Raw genomic sequence first — 14491 nt, 5'->3', positions numbered from 1 at the left:
AGCCAACGAGCGTCAGTTTCGAAAAAGTGACCACCTCCGGTTTCGCCTCTCAATGACCGGACAAATCACCACTGACGCTGAACATGATTGACCGTTTGTGTAGCCAATGAAATTCTGACATCTTACTTGAGTTGGTTTTCTGAGACAGAGAAGCGGTAAAAGCGTACTGTATGCAAGATAATGAACTTGCGCCTCTCTCTCCGGAGCGCAAGTTGCGCTGATTTGTTGTTGTTGCTCCTCTGGGGGTTGAGGGTTTGTTTTTGTGGGGGTGGTATATGTGACAAGAGATTGGTTGGGAGAGGAGACTGAGATAGTGTTGACTCCTCTCACTCCTTTTTGGAAAAACGCCTAAACATACCATTAAATAAAACTCCAGAGGGGAAACCATCGACACAGTAATAGGTTCAACAGTGAGAGGTAAACATTTGACAGTATTGTGTTTTGCTAACTACTAGCTTATTTTTAAGAGCCATTGCTAACACTGAAGGAGTGGATTTAGCAATTTCGTTACTAAAGCTGGCGGATGTCAGAGGCACTGTGCTCCAGTGCTATGACAGTTTTGCCTCTCAATTTTACCTTTCTCTAAAATGCTGCTTCGAAAGTCAAAATCCCCTGCCTCATCTGAGAGAGAAACTAGGGTTGCTCAATATCTTTACTTTACTTTACACTGGCTTACTTTGATCTTTAACGTTGAATATCAAGCTTGTATTGCCACATTTGAATAAAACGTTAAAGCCGACAATGATGACAAGCCGACAGAACAAATTAACAACCGTGCACGGTTGAGGGCTGTTTCTCCCCTCCTCTCTCCTTTAGGTGTCCGGCACGAAATTAACTTTTTGACTCACCGGCCAGTGGCGGGTAGATGGGAAAAATCTACCCGCCAAGCATATTTCTTACCAGCCAAATATTTTTTTTAATAAAATATATATATTATATAATCATACTTGTAGTTGTATTATCTGCGAGACATCGCCACCACGCAACAAGTCAAAATGCTCGCTATCTGCAAACAGCTCCACTGTCTGTGTGTATACTCGAGTAGCCTCCAGCTCCAGCAAGGATTCTCCGGCACTGGAGCTGGACCCTATACTCTACATTCAGCATGCAAGGATTCTCCGGCGCTGCAGCTTGGCCTATACTCTACATTCAGCATGCCCTCATGCGATGGAAGCCAGGGGCTCGAATACGCATCGAATCAATACATTGATATCAGGAGCTATCTGTAGCTACTGCTAGCCGGCTAGATAACGTTAAGACAACGCCTCAGTGAACTATTTAGTTTACTGGGAAATTTCGTAGTGACTAGTGAGCTAACGTGAGCTAACGTGAGCTACCTAGCCAACGGAGGTATTATGCACTACTAGACTTGCTGGAGCATTTGTTTATATCAGGCGCTATCAGTAGCTAGCCGGCTAGATAACGTTACACAATGCCTCATGTATTAAACTAAAAGTGAATAGTTGACTGGGTCATTTTGTAACGGTAGCTAACGTTAGCTCACGGAGGTCCCACTAGAGACTAACGTCACGGTGACTGCCCGAGGCAATAGCCTCTGTGTTTACACGGGTGCGGGAGGGGCAGGAGGAGTAGGAGGAGCAGTGCGCTGTATGTCTGTGTGCTTGAGACAGCGAGTGAGAACTCCGCTAAGAATTGGATCATGTTTTTCGATCGGTTTTCACATGACTATTTGATTGCCCGCCACATGGCGGACAGACCTCTCAGTCTCACTCGCCAAACGTAAAATCTGCCCGCCAATGGCGGGTGGCGGGCTCTAATTTCGTGCCCTGTGTGTAGTTAGAGAACATTGACCGGAGGTAGGAGGAAGCCGTTCCCCTCGCTGCATGATATGCCAGGTCAAGGAGCTTGAAGCGGATTTGTGCGGCAATGGGAAGCCAGTGCAGCGCTCTCAGAAGTGGGGTAACATGGGCTGACTTTCGTAGGTTGAAGATCAGGCGGGCTACTGTGTTCTGTATGAGTTGAAGTGGCTTGGTGGTCGGTATTCAAGATAAATAATAATAATAAATTGGATTGAGAGAGAGAAGCGCCTTTCTCAGACTCAAAGGACACTTTACAAAGAGAGAGAGCTATATAAAAGAGAGGGTAAAAATATGAATATATATAGTAACAACAGGAAAAATAAAACGATAAATAAGATAATAAAGGAAGCAAGCTGCTGTCCAATTGGAAGAAACGGTAACAAAAAATAAACAAACTAAAACAACGGGATCAGTAGTCTTAAAGAAAAGAGTCAGGGGGGAAGGGGGTCGGCTACTTGGGAGCAGGGCCGTGTTGCGCAAAGGCAAGAGTGAACAGGTGGGTTTTTAGGTGGGTTTAGAAGAGGTTGATGGTGTCAGAGCCTTGGATGGAGGGGGAGAGGGAGTTCCACAGCCTGGGGGCAACTACAGCGAAAGCTCGGTCTCTCAGTGTGGAACGCCTGGTGCGGGGGATGGTGAGGAGGAGAGCTTGTATGAACCAGAGATAGGCGGTCTTTTTAGTAACCTGTTCATTTCTCCACAGACACTGGAGACGGAGGAAGCCGTACTTCCTTATCTGGGCAGAGTACCTCAGACGAAGAACCATATAAGTCTATTTTTTAAGTTTTCAAAGGAACAATGTTTTCAAACTTTATTATCTAAAGATGGTGAGCTAGAGCGCTGTGTTCACTCATAGTTAAAGACGGTCGAGGTTGAGTGGTTTCTTGTGATATACGTCACATTCATGCTCCCAAGTGATTTAGATTAACTTCACAACCGCAAATACACAGGGCTGTTCAAAACATTTTAAAACTGACTTGTATGGTTCTTCAGTGCAAGGGTTACATTTTTAAACACATGAGAGGTATATTACTACCCCATTCGCTTAAAAATCTAAGTACAATGTATCTAACTTTAGAGTCTCTAGTGCAGAGTTAGTCTAGGCAACGTGTGATTACCATAGTGGTTTAGGGAATGTGTGATTACCAGAGTTCTTTGTTGTTGGGAACTGGACTCTGACCTAAATCGGCTCTGCTTGTCACACATAGGCTAACTGTGGAGACTAATGTACAATAAAACACACACACACACACACACACACACACACACACACACACACACACACACACACTAGGGCTGTCCCCGACTAAGGATTTGGATGGTCGACTATGATTGGCCAAAATTTGCCGTTATTGGTCGACAAAAAAAAGTATAATTTTTTTATTTTTTTTTATCATTCCATTTGGGCTGTGGGGGTGCTTAATGTCTGAAGGAGTCGACTGAAGGCTTCTTGTCCTCTGCAAAAGTATGCAATTGGTCCACTGATGGATACATCTTGATATTTGTCTAGTCTAGTGTGTTCATTAGATCGGTGAAATCCTCTTTCTGTGCCTGTTTTTGTAGGCAATTCGCCTCTGGTATGCGTGCCATTAGCGTTAGCCACGCTTCTATGCCTCTTTTCTTTTGGAAAGAATGATATTTTTTTTTATAAAATATTATTATTATTATTCTTTTTTTATTCGACTAAGAGGTTGGCTAGTCGACTACGGCTCCTTTCGACCGATTAGTCGACTAATCGACTAATAGGGGTCAGCCCTAACACACACACACACACACTCGCATAATCTAATTGCGATTTTTCTGACAGATATTGCGTTTGCGATTACATTTGAGATTATAATATATATTTTTTAAGCAGCTCCACAGAGGTTTATTGTAAAATGCGGCTTGCATCTGGCCTATGCGGTGGGTCTGTTCGGGACACAGAGCCTGAAAATGTTTCTTTTTACCTGGGAATCGATACCGGTACCTTTTTTTTCTGTACTTTACTCTCCCTCTCTGAAGTCTAAACTTCACGACACACAATCTAAAACCCCTTACCTCCCTCTCCCAAACCGTTCCTACAACAATAACAACAACTTGCAAAGGAGATCTTGTATCTCAATGGGACTTCCTGGTAAAAAAAAAGAAAATGTAAAAAAAAATATAATTCATTTTGCGATTTGCTAATTGCATCATTTCAAATTTCGATTTAAAATTGATTAATCTTTCAGCCCTAGTGTGTCCCCACTCACTACTAATGATGGTGATGCAGTGTCTCACTCACTACTAATGATGGTGATGCAGTGTGTCAACCAGTGATGTGTTGCTCATGGGACGAGGTTCAGTTTTGTGAGCAGAAGCTCGTGCATGCACACGCACGGATGTGCACGCGCGTGCACACAGGAATGCGCTGCACTCGACTGATGCGCCAACTCGCAGTACCCACCTGGCTACTTTGCATATCAATAGCGCCGGTCGTCAGGTGTTACATTCCATTCGTAGAGGCAATTAGGCACTGTTTTTAGTCTGTCTGGTCTGTACTTATGCGAGGGAACATTTATGCGCATGCGGGAGCCTGCGAGCGCGCGTGCACCTGGCGTCATTAGTGTGCGTGCAACCAGTGTTGATATGAGCATCGCAACACTGGTGTCTGTCAACTCACTACTAATTAGGGATGACCCCCGGATCCCGGTTCTAAACGGGAACCGGTACTATATTAGAAAAGACCGGAGTATTTATAAGCTCCGACGTCATCGGTACTGCTATCGGTACTCGAGAAATTATGGAGTTTTTTTTTGAGGAATTTAAACGTCGCAAACTAATCTTGTTGGCCGTTTTCTATATCTCTCCTGCCTCTGTCTCTCTGCCTGCGCGAGGAGGAGCGGGCTGTGCTGTGCTCTTACACACACACACACACACACACACACACACACACACACACACACACACACACACACAGACACAGACACAGACACAGACACACACACACACAGGTGCTGTTGTAGGCTACAGAGTACAGACAGCTCTGCTCTCATCATGGCGGACAGAACGAAACGTTCAAAAGTCTGGGTCTATTTGACTAAAGTTGATGCGGACAACGCTTGTTGTGCAACAAGACATTTGCCAGTAATGTATAAGCGCTGGTACTTGTCAATGTGGCTGGCGGGGAGCTAACGTTATTAGCCTGAGCTGAGAGCTCCGAGTAGAATAATGGCTGACAATCCGGAAGTAAATAAACGAACGAGAGCTTCCGATTGGTGGTAAGAAGAAGAGGTGGGTGCAAGCGGTGTGACGTAATTGGCAGATCGACTGTCAATCAAAATATAGTATTGTATGACTCCAACTTTTTTATCTTACATTTGTTGTTAATTATGAAAAGTCTATAATTCAGACACATTTAAAACATTGCTGCTGCTGTTGCTGCTGAAGAAATAATATTTATTTATATTTATATAGTTATATAAAAGAATAATAAAGCAATGTCGATTCTGTTCTTAATTAATTGTTTTTTTTCTTACAAAATAATCAAAAAGAACCGATAAGAGTATCGATAAAGTACCGAACCGTTAAGCAGTATCGATAAGAGTAGTAGTATCGATAAAATCCTAACGATACCCATCCCTACTACTAATGATGGTGATGCAGTGTGTCCCTCACTACTAATGATGGTGATGCAGTGTGTCACTCACTACTAATGATGGTGATGCAGTGTGTCCCCACTCACTACTAATGATGGTGATGCAGTGTGTCACTCAGTCACTACTAATGATGGTTATGCAGTCAGTGTGTCACTCACTACTAATGATGGTTATGCAGTGTGGCACTCACTATTATAACATCTTGTGTACGATTCCATAAGAAATGAAAATGCAGGGAAACATTGTATTCCTTTAAAAAAAATCTTTATGTTATATATATATTTTTTATTATTTTTTATTGTGACAATATTGAATAATGAACCAGTATTATGTATGGAATTGAATCATGACCTGTATATTTCACGCCTGTAGGGATACAAAGAGTACCGTCTCTGCTACACACAATAGTGACTGATCTGTGAAATTAACATACTAATGCACCGATGTGAAAATTGTGGCCGATACCGATAACCGATATTAATATTGCTGTTCTGGCCGATACCGATATTTACCGATGTCGATATTTCTGTATAGAAAACACTTTTTTATGATAATCAAATAAAGAGCTATTTTCCAAAACGCATACTTTTTTTACTTTACTAAAAACTATTTAACACTTTGGTTGCCTAAGGTTAAATTCATGATATACCATAGATTGCCAGCGCTATTTGTCTATGGAGAAAGTCCCCTTCTTTGCAGGGCTATAACTTTTTAAATTCTATTGCTACATTGCCATTATTAGGGCCCATTCAAAGTCCTATATGTATTGTTCATTGTGTAGCAACGTTAAACTTTTTCATTCACATATTCATAGTAAAGTATGGTCTAATGTATAAGTATGTTTTCATCTCTTTCTGCAGCTTTCTCCAGAACGTGATCTATAGCCCCAAATACATTATATTGATGATGCAATACAGTTTTATGGCAATCAGCGCGATATAAAAAATTACAACTAGACGTACTTCTAGAAGTTACTACACGTCATCTGATGTTGACCGGATGGGCGTGGGGGCGTTTATAATTCCGTGGGCAGCGTTATACCAATCATCTAATGTGGGTCAAATGTTGATAATAGCAGTTAGTATCGAAGACGGTAACGTTACACGCTGAAACTCACCCCAGTCTCCGCGCGCCGTTGGGCGATCATCGTAGAGTTGAAATCTTATCATTATGGGATGTAAATTTACCCGGTCCATCTCCAGCTTGTATAATGGTATATACGTCCAAATCATGTTGTTTATCGAGTTATTGGCAATCGATCACTGTGTAGCGTGACGAGCCAGAGTCGCGGGACCTATAGCGAGCACCCGGAAGTACTACGGACGTAGCACAACCTCTATGCCACTTCCTGTTAAAGCGATTGCGCCGATCGGCCACCAGATGGCGCTCCTGAACCGCCAGAGAGCTCAGTGGGTCCTGCTGGTGGATCTCAGGCCAGCGGAGGGGACATATGAATCCGATCGCAGATTTTTGAAATATTGATATAAGGACGCTGTACAGCGTCCCCCGGCAACTTGAGCATGGCCAGCAATGACGTCAAAACACGTTTCATGGCAGTCAAAGTGTTAAGGTCAAAACATGTAAAAAAAAAAAAAATTAATTTATTTTTTAATATCGGCCCTATCTTGATATCGGACCGATACTGATGTGTAAAAAAACGGCCATATCGGCCGATATTATATCGGCGGCCGATATATCGTGCATCACTACCTAATACTAATCTTGTTACACAGACAGAGACACACACACGCACACACACACACAACCTACAGGGAAATGTGCTCGTGTTTTACAGAATAATTGTTTTATAGTGTCAGAGCAGACATGCAGGGAACAAAATTAACTTTTTGACTTACCAGCCATTTGGCTGGTAGATTTTAAAAACTACCAGCCAGGCAGATTTTTTACCAGCCAAAAATTATAAATAGCTTTTTAGTATATCGCCATGTGTTATTATTACTATATAATACTCTCATATGCTATTTTCAATTAATATCATAAACAACATAAGGAATATTAGCATAATTTTGAGTGGACTGAAGGAATGAGTCAGCGTTAATAGTTTTAAATGCAAATAATTTATTGAAACATAGAAGTGGGGTCGGGAGGGACACACACACACTGTTTCAACTCACCACCCCTGCATCATATTGTAGTCTAGTCTGTCTTCAAACTTCCACTCCTCTCAAAACTTTTTTTATTTGAATATCAACATTATCTGTCCATCCTCAGTAATCCTCAGTTTACTATAATATACTCCTGACTGACTTCATCGTCTTTCCAAACGCACGCACACACACAGAGAAAGGGAGAGTGCCCCCCCCCCATTTCCCTTTCCCCAGTCCACACTGTCTGCCTCTGATCAGGATTAGCTTGTTAGCTTACGCTAACGTAACGTTCATTTTGGGCGATGTGGGCATAAAGGAATGGCGACGATGCAAAGCGTGTTAGATGCATTTGACCCGTTGTGAGAAGAAAAAAAACACCACAGACCTATTTCGGCTCGCAAAATAGGGGCACTGCTGTGTAGCGCTGCTCTGCTTTAATGCGAGCAGAAGCACGGACTGGGTGGATATGACTCACCGAGTTGCCACAGGTTTTTTCAAAATAAGAGTATCATATGAACCGAACGTTGCTAGCTGCCGGAGCCATAGATATTATGACTGGAGCTGCGCTTGGGGCGGAAATGAGACCCGCACAGGATTTTCAAAATAAGAGTATCGATATGAACTACACGCCAGGTGGCGGGCAGACCTCTCATTGTTAGTCGCCAAACCTTAAATCTGCCCGCCATTGGCGGTTGGCGGTACTTATTTTGTTCCCTGAGACACTGAAACCTAGCGGACGAGCCTGTTCTCTTTATCTCACCTGTGTGTGGGTGTGTAGCTCAACAAACCTGAGGTCAGGGAGCGAAATTAACTTTTTGACTCACCGGCCAGTGGCGGGTAGATGGGAAGAATCTACCCGCCAAGCAGATTTCTTACCTGCCAACTTTTTTTTGATAAAAAAAAAATTATTATTATTTTATATAATTTTTTTTTAATAAAATATATATATTATATAATCATACTTGTAGTTGTATTATCTGCGAGACATCGCCACCTCGCTGTCTGCAAACAGCTCCACTGTCTGTGTGTATACTCGAGTGGCCTCCAGCTCCAGCAAGGATTCTCCGGCGCTACAACTGGACCCTAAACTCTTACATTCAGCATGAAAGGATTCTCCTGCGCTGCACCTAGACCCTAGTCAGCAGCCCGCATGCTGATGCGATGTAACTGGACACTTGCTGCAGTTGTTGATGTCGGGAGCTATGAGTAGCTAGCCAGCTGGATAACGTTACACAATGCCTCATGTATTAAACTAAAAGTGAATAGTTGACTGGGTCATTGTTTAAACAGTAACGGTAGCTCATGGAGGTCCGATCTAGAGCTGCGGGCGAGCTGCTACCATTCTGAGAGCTTAACGTTAGCACTAGAGCTGCGGGCGAGCTGCTACCATTCTGAGAGCTTAACGTTAGCACTAGATGCTGCGGGCATCTGTGTTGATACGAGCAGAAGCCAATAGTATCCCGCTGCAGGGCTGGCCCGGCTGGGCGGATATGACTCGTTGCCACGGTTTTTTTCAAAATAAGAATATCATACGAACCGAATGCTGCTAACTGCCGGAGCCATCGATATTATGACTCTAGTTGCGCTTGGGCCAGAAATGAGACCCGCACAGATTTTCAAAATAAGAGTATCGTTATGAACTACACGTCTACACGCCACACGGCGGGCAGGGCTCTCAGTGGCAAGCGCCAAAGGTAAAAACTGAGCGCCCCTGGCAGGTGGCGGGCTTTAATTTCGCCCCCTGCCTGAGGTGCTCTCATCCTCCAGAGTTCAGTAGGGTTTGTTTTGTTTTGTGTGCGCGAGTGTGTGTGGGTACGTGTGCGTTGAAGATGGCGCAATGTTTTCTTGCCTTTACAGCCTTGTGATAAGATGAGATAAGATAAGATAATACAAGATATTCCTTTATTGATCCCCTTGGGGAAATGTAGGCGTCATAGCAGCACAGTGGAGGGGGGAGGGGGGTATAGTTATGGGCAGGGTAATATAAAATACGAGAAGATTAAACAGTATAAACAAAGGTGCAGATGAGGGTCTGTATGCCCTATCGGTCACAATGTACGTTATAATCCATTCAGGTGGTGTTTAAGAATCAGACACACTTAGTGGTGAAGAACATTCATCACCCCAATCGTCATAATTCTTAATATACAGTATCAAAACAAAATATTTTAGAGGCAGTGTGAACCAAACAAAAGCCAATAAGATATACAATATGTTTTGTACACTAAACTGTAGGTTCTGCATTTGTAAACAACGCAGTTGAACACTTTCTATGTAGCTTCCTAGCTTCATCCAGGGACCTAGTCTGAGGCCTGTTTGTTCTGTTAAAAACAGACGATTAATTTCTACACCGTAGAAGTGTTGGTCTGTCTGTATGTCGGTCTTTATGTCTCTGTCCCCACAAAAGTAGACGACCAATCAGACCTGACGATTTCACCAATGTCACACGCTGAAACGTATACTAGCCCGGCCGCGTGAATATTAAAGGCAACACGCCGGCCGCGTGAATATTAAAGGCAACCAACTTGTGTTCGGCTTTTCTCTGATTGGCCGCGCCCCCCCACGCCCCCACGCGCAGGCAAGCGGCAGTCGTCCCACGTCCCAAATGAAATCCAAGGAGCAAGCGAGCGGCAGCGCGGGCAACCAACTTGTGTACCAACGCACTTGTGTTGGGCTGCTGTACCAACGCACTTGTGTTGGGCTGCAAATGCGCTGAACTAGAAAGCGTAACGTTATTATGTTTCGCGTTTTATTATGTTTCGCGTTTTTAACAACCAACTACCAGATTCACTCGTGTATAAACAAAGCCCATACAGTTATGAAATGCGCTGAACTAGAAAGCGTAACGTTATTATGTTTCGCGTTTTTAACAACCAACTACCAGATTCACTCGTGTATAAACAAAGCCCATACAGTTATGAAATGCGCTGAACTAGAAAGCGTAACGTTATTATGTTTCGCGTTCCATTGATTAACGCCATTACCTGCTGTGCTGTAGGAAGCAGAGGTACAGTAAGTTACAGTAGGTGTAGGTTACATGTTTAATCAAAGCCCATACAATTTTTTAGATGAATGATTGTGGATATAATATAGAAAACACATCATTATGATATTGTCAGATGGCGCAAAATACAATGGTGAGTGAGAAATATATCTCCAGTGATAAAACCCAGTGCTCTATGTCTCTATGATACACAGCGTGGATGGGCTTTCAGAGGGAGAGGCATGACTTCGCGACAGCCATATTAGACACTCACTGTACATCAGTGTGGAACTGTAACGTTATATGTTATTTCGCCCGTGGAGGCTGCTGAGCCTGAAGCGCAGCGGGGCGACGCGGTGGTTTATCCCCGGCTTCCGTGCACCGCCCGCGGCTTGACTCGGTTCAGCTCCAGCAGCAGCAGCGGCCGTTCCTCCGTTGTAGAAGCCCTTCAATGACAGCGGCTCTCATATTTTGCGAATGCATAAACTATATCTTAAATTATGGCTATGTGTCTAATATGGCTGTCGCTTATCAATGACTTCGCGACAGCCATATTAGACACATCGCCATAATTTAAGATATAGTTTATGCATTCGCAAATATGAGAGCTCTGTCATTGAAGTGGGTGGTGGCAGCATTACTAACAGTAGCGATTTTTATTGTTTTGTCATGACCAAACATAATCCCAACATAGATAGGAGGTGTACTGTATGTCAAATGTCGGTCATGTGGTGGAAGAGTTTAGTACAGTCACACAACAGAACACCGCTGTAGTACAGTCACACAACAGAACACCGCTGTAGTACAGTCACACAACAGAACACCGCTGGTTCGACCAGCTCTTCTGCCGCGTCTCTCTTGCCGCAAGGGCGTGTGCTAGTGGATTGATTGATTGGCCGTGTGGCCAATCAGAGAAACGCTGAACGAAAAGCTGAACACAAGTTGGTTGCCTTTAATATTCACGCAGCCCGGCCAGCCAGCAAAGCCACCTAACTCTTGAGAGCCGGCTATCGACCCATGACAAGAATTCATTCAATTAATGGAAATAAATTAGATACAAATGTGTCTAACCACCCCTTTTGTATGCAAGAAACCAAGCTACATTCACCAGCAACACACACACACACACAGGACCTTTGCCATAATCCTCTCAGAAAAGAAGTTGGTAAATGTTATCATAGCACTTAGCATTGCTAACGCCGGTGAATGTTTGCTACTTAATCAGACATTAACTGATGTTAGCTAGCCATGCTAATCGGGATTAGCTAATGTTGATTTAGGGGCTATGATGAAACCCCGGTTTGGATGACAAAGGGATGTGGAAACTAGCCAGATTGTTATCTGCTTTCTTTATCATTCTACATCAGACCGACACACCCGGGGACTTTGACGCCATCGTTGTTTGAAACGTTTGTTTTGTTAGTGCATCACGTTAAGTCAAGCAATTACTTTCCAACACTGGCCATCAACTGTTCATGCCATTGTACTGTGAAACGTTAATTCCTTCAGTCTTCCCTTTATGGTGTTTCCCCATTCAGCTGCTGGGTATTTCCTCATTTCCCCACCTGGACATTTTAATATCACGCTTATGAATCTCCAAGAGGTAATAACCTTGATAGTCTTCAGTGTGATTTATATCCCTGTGTTTTATCCAAAAGTTGTAGTTGACGAACAAACGGCATCTAATCCCTGGCTGTTTATTCCTTGTGTTGTTTTCCCCCAAATAAGAGGCCGGTCCTGGAAAACAACCGGAAGATACAAACTTTCCCATTGGTCTTTTTTCAGAGGATATCTTGCATTTTATGGACTAACCTTTAACATATCCACGTTACAAAAGGCATAATATACATACCACTGCGTTTAACTCTAAAATGGAAAGAAATTTAACTACGATACCCAGCACCCCCTGGTGCATCTGCCCCTTCTCCACGCAGTCGCTTCTATGTCATTATGTCATCTGCATGGAGTTGTGAAGTTACACATGAACCGTATTTCATGCTACAGTACGTTTTCTTCTCTACTTGGCTACTAGGCCCTAAAGGACATGCATTACTCTGCTACTACTAGGCCCTAAAGGGGGGGGGGGGGGGCAGCAGTGCCCGTCCTGATTGGTGCAATGAAGGCCTTTCTTGGAACAGAGCCCAGTCCTATAGATAAGGCCTCCACTGAGCAGGACAATACAGACACCACTAGAGGGAGGGGCCAGTTGACCCTGCCTTTTGATAAGGCTGCGTGTTTGGAAGCTTGTGTATGAAATGTATTTAATGAGTTTGGACTGTGTGTGTGTGTGTGTGTGTGTGTGTGTGTGCGTGCGTGCGTGTGAAATTGACAGGAGCCAGGGTTAGTGATTTAATAAGTGACATTATGTCCACCTGGTCACAACATCCTTACACGACCTTCCCATAATAGCGCTACATTGTAACATTGCCACCCATAGTTTTACATACTGATGTGGCTGCTCTGTAATATATCTCAATAATGGTATTGGTTCCAGTGTAATAGTACTAGTTCCACCAATACTGTCCTGACTGACCTAAAGGCTGATTGCCATGTGATGTCTTGTTGCAGTACATTTTCTACATCGCATTTCCATCCCTCATTGTAGTAGAGCCGTGTGTGTGTGTGTGTGTGTGCGCGTGTGTGTGTGTGTGTGTGTACATGCGTCAGCTGCAGATTGATCTCAGCCATAAGTCACAGAGGCACGCTGCTTGGACCGGGGGTTACTGAGCTATAAACTCGGCATGCCGTCTCCGTCAGACATGTCTGGCAGATAGACACGCGTCTGTCCTTCAACCTGCAGAGAGGAACCCCGGGCCGGACCGCTTTTATCCCAGTGCTGTGTATAGACTGCCAGGTGTTGTTTTTTTTATGTCACATTGTTCAGCATTGCGTTGTGTACGATAATGATTAGAAGAGAGTTTCGATCTATAATGGCTTTCAGCTGCTGGTGACGATGGTGATGATTATAGTGGTGGTGGTGATGATAATAATGATGATTGTAGTGATGATTTTAATAATGATGATCATAGTAATAATAATGATGATGATTCTGTCTGTGTGTCTCCTCAGGTGCATCTGCAGACACAACAGGAGGTGAAGATGAAGATGGTGGGAATGGCTGTTCATGTGGTGAAGAGCGACGGACTGCTGGCCCTCTATAGCGGCCTCTCTGCCTCCCTCTGCAGACAGGTGTGTGTGTGTGTGTGTGTGTGTGTGTGTGGGATGCAGAGATATTGATACTGGTTATTACTCATTACTGTTTTATATCTCAATCGTTTTTGTCCAATGACCCCAAACTGATGGTCAAATCTATAATATTCAGCAAAAGCAAATAAGCGATCGGATTGGTACTCTCTATTTATTTCAGTTTATTTTTTAATTTTTGTTCCTGTCCCCCAATTTATGTCAATTGCCTTCCTGGTTGTTGCGCTGCCCTACTGTCGGTCTTGGGAGGGTGTAGACTACTGCATGCTGCCCTACTGTCAGTCTGGGGAGGGTGTAGACTACCACATGCTGCCCTACTGTCGGTCTGGGGAGGGTGTAGACTACCACATGCTGCCCTACTGTCGGTCTTGGGAGGGTGTGTAGACTACCACATGCTGCCCTACTGTCAGTCTGGGGAGGGTGTGTAGACTACCACATGCTGCCCTACTGTCGGTCTGGGGAGGGTGTAGACTACCACATGCTGCCCTACTGTCAGTCTGGGGAGGGTGTAGACTACCACATGCTGCCCTACTGTCAGTCTGGGGAGGGTGTAGACTACCGCATGCTGCCCTACTGTCAGTCTGGGGAGGGTGTAGACTACCACATGCTGCCCTACTGTCGGTCTGGGGAGGGTGTAGACTACCGCATGCTGCCCTACTGTCAGTCTGGGGAGGGTGTAGACTACCGCATGCTGCCCTACTGTCAGTCTGGGGAGGGTGTAGACTACCACATGCTGCCCTACTGTCAGTCTGGGGAGGG

General features: G+C 44.1%; 1 protein-coding gene across 1 annotated transcript in view; it reads left to right on the top strand.

Annotated features, from left to right (window-relative positions):
• Nucleotides 1-14491, top strand: part of slc25a10b (solute carrier family 25 member 10b) — a 52658-nt gene that overhangs the window by 11733 nt on the left and 26434 nt on the right. Inside the window, exon 2 of the mRNA XM_084319235.1 lies at nt 13598-13717. Within this exon, the coding sequence (XP_084175361.1) occupies nt 13598-13717 (120 nt within the window). The remainder of the gene's footprint in view (nt 1-13597; nt 13718-14491) is intronic.

The sequence above is a fragment of the Notolepis coatsorum genome, assembly GCF_963971535.1.
Source record: "Notolepis coatsorum genome assembly, chromosome: 7".
In the NCBI taxonomy this organism is placed as follows: Eukaryota; Metazoa; Chordata; class Actinopteri; order Aulopiformes; family Paralepididae; genus Notolepis; species Notolepis coatsorum.
The sequence above is the reverse complement of the archived record's forward strand: the minus strand, read 5'-3'. Positions and strand labels throughout refer to the sequence as shown.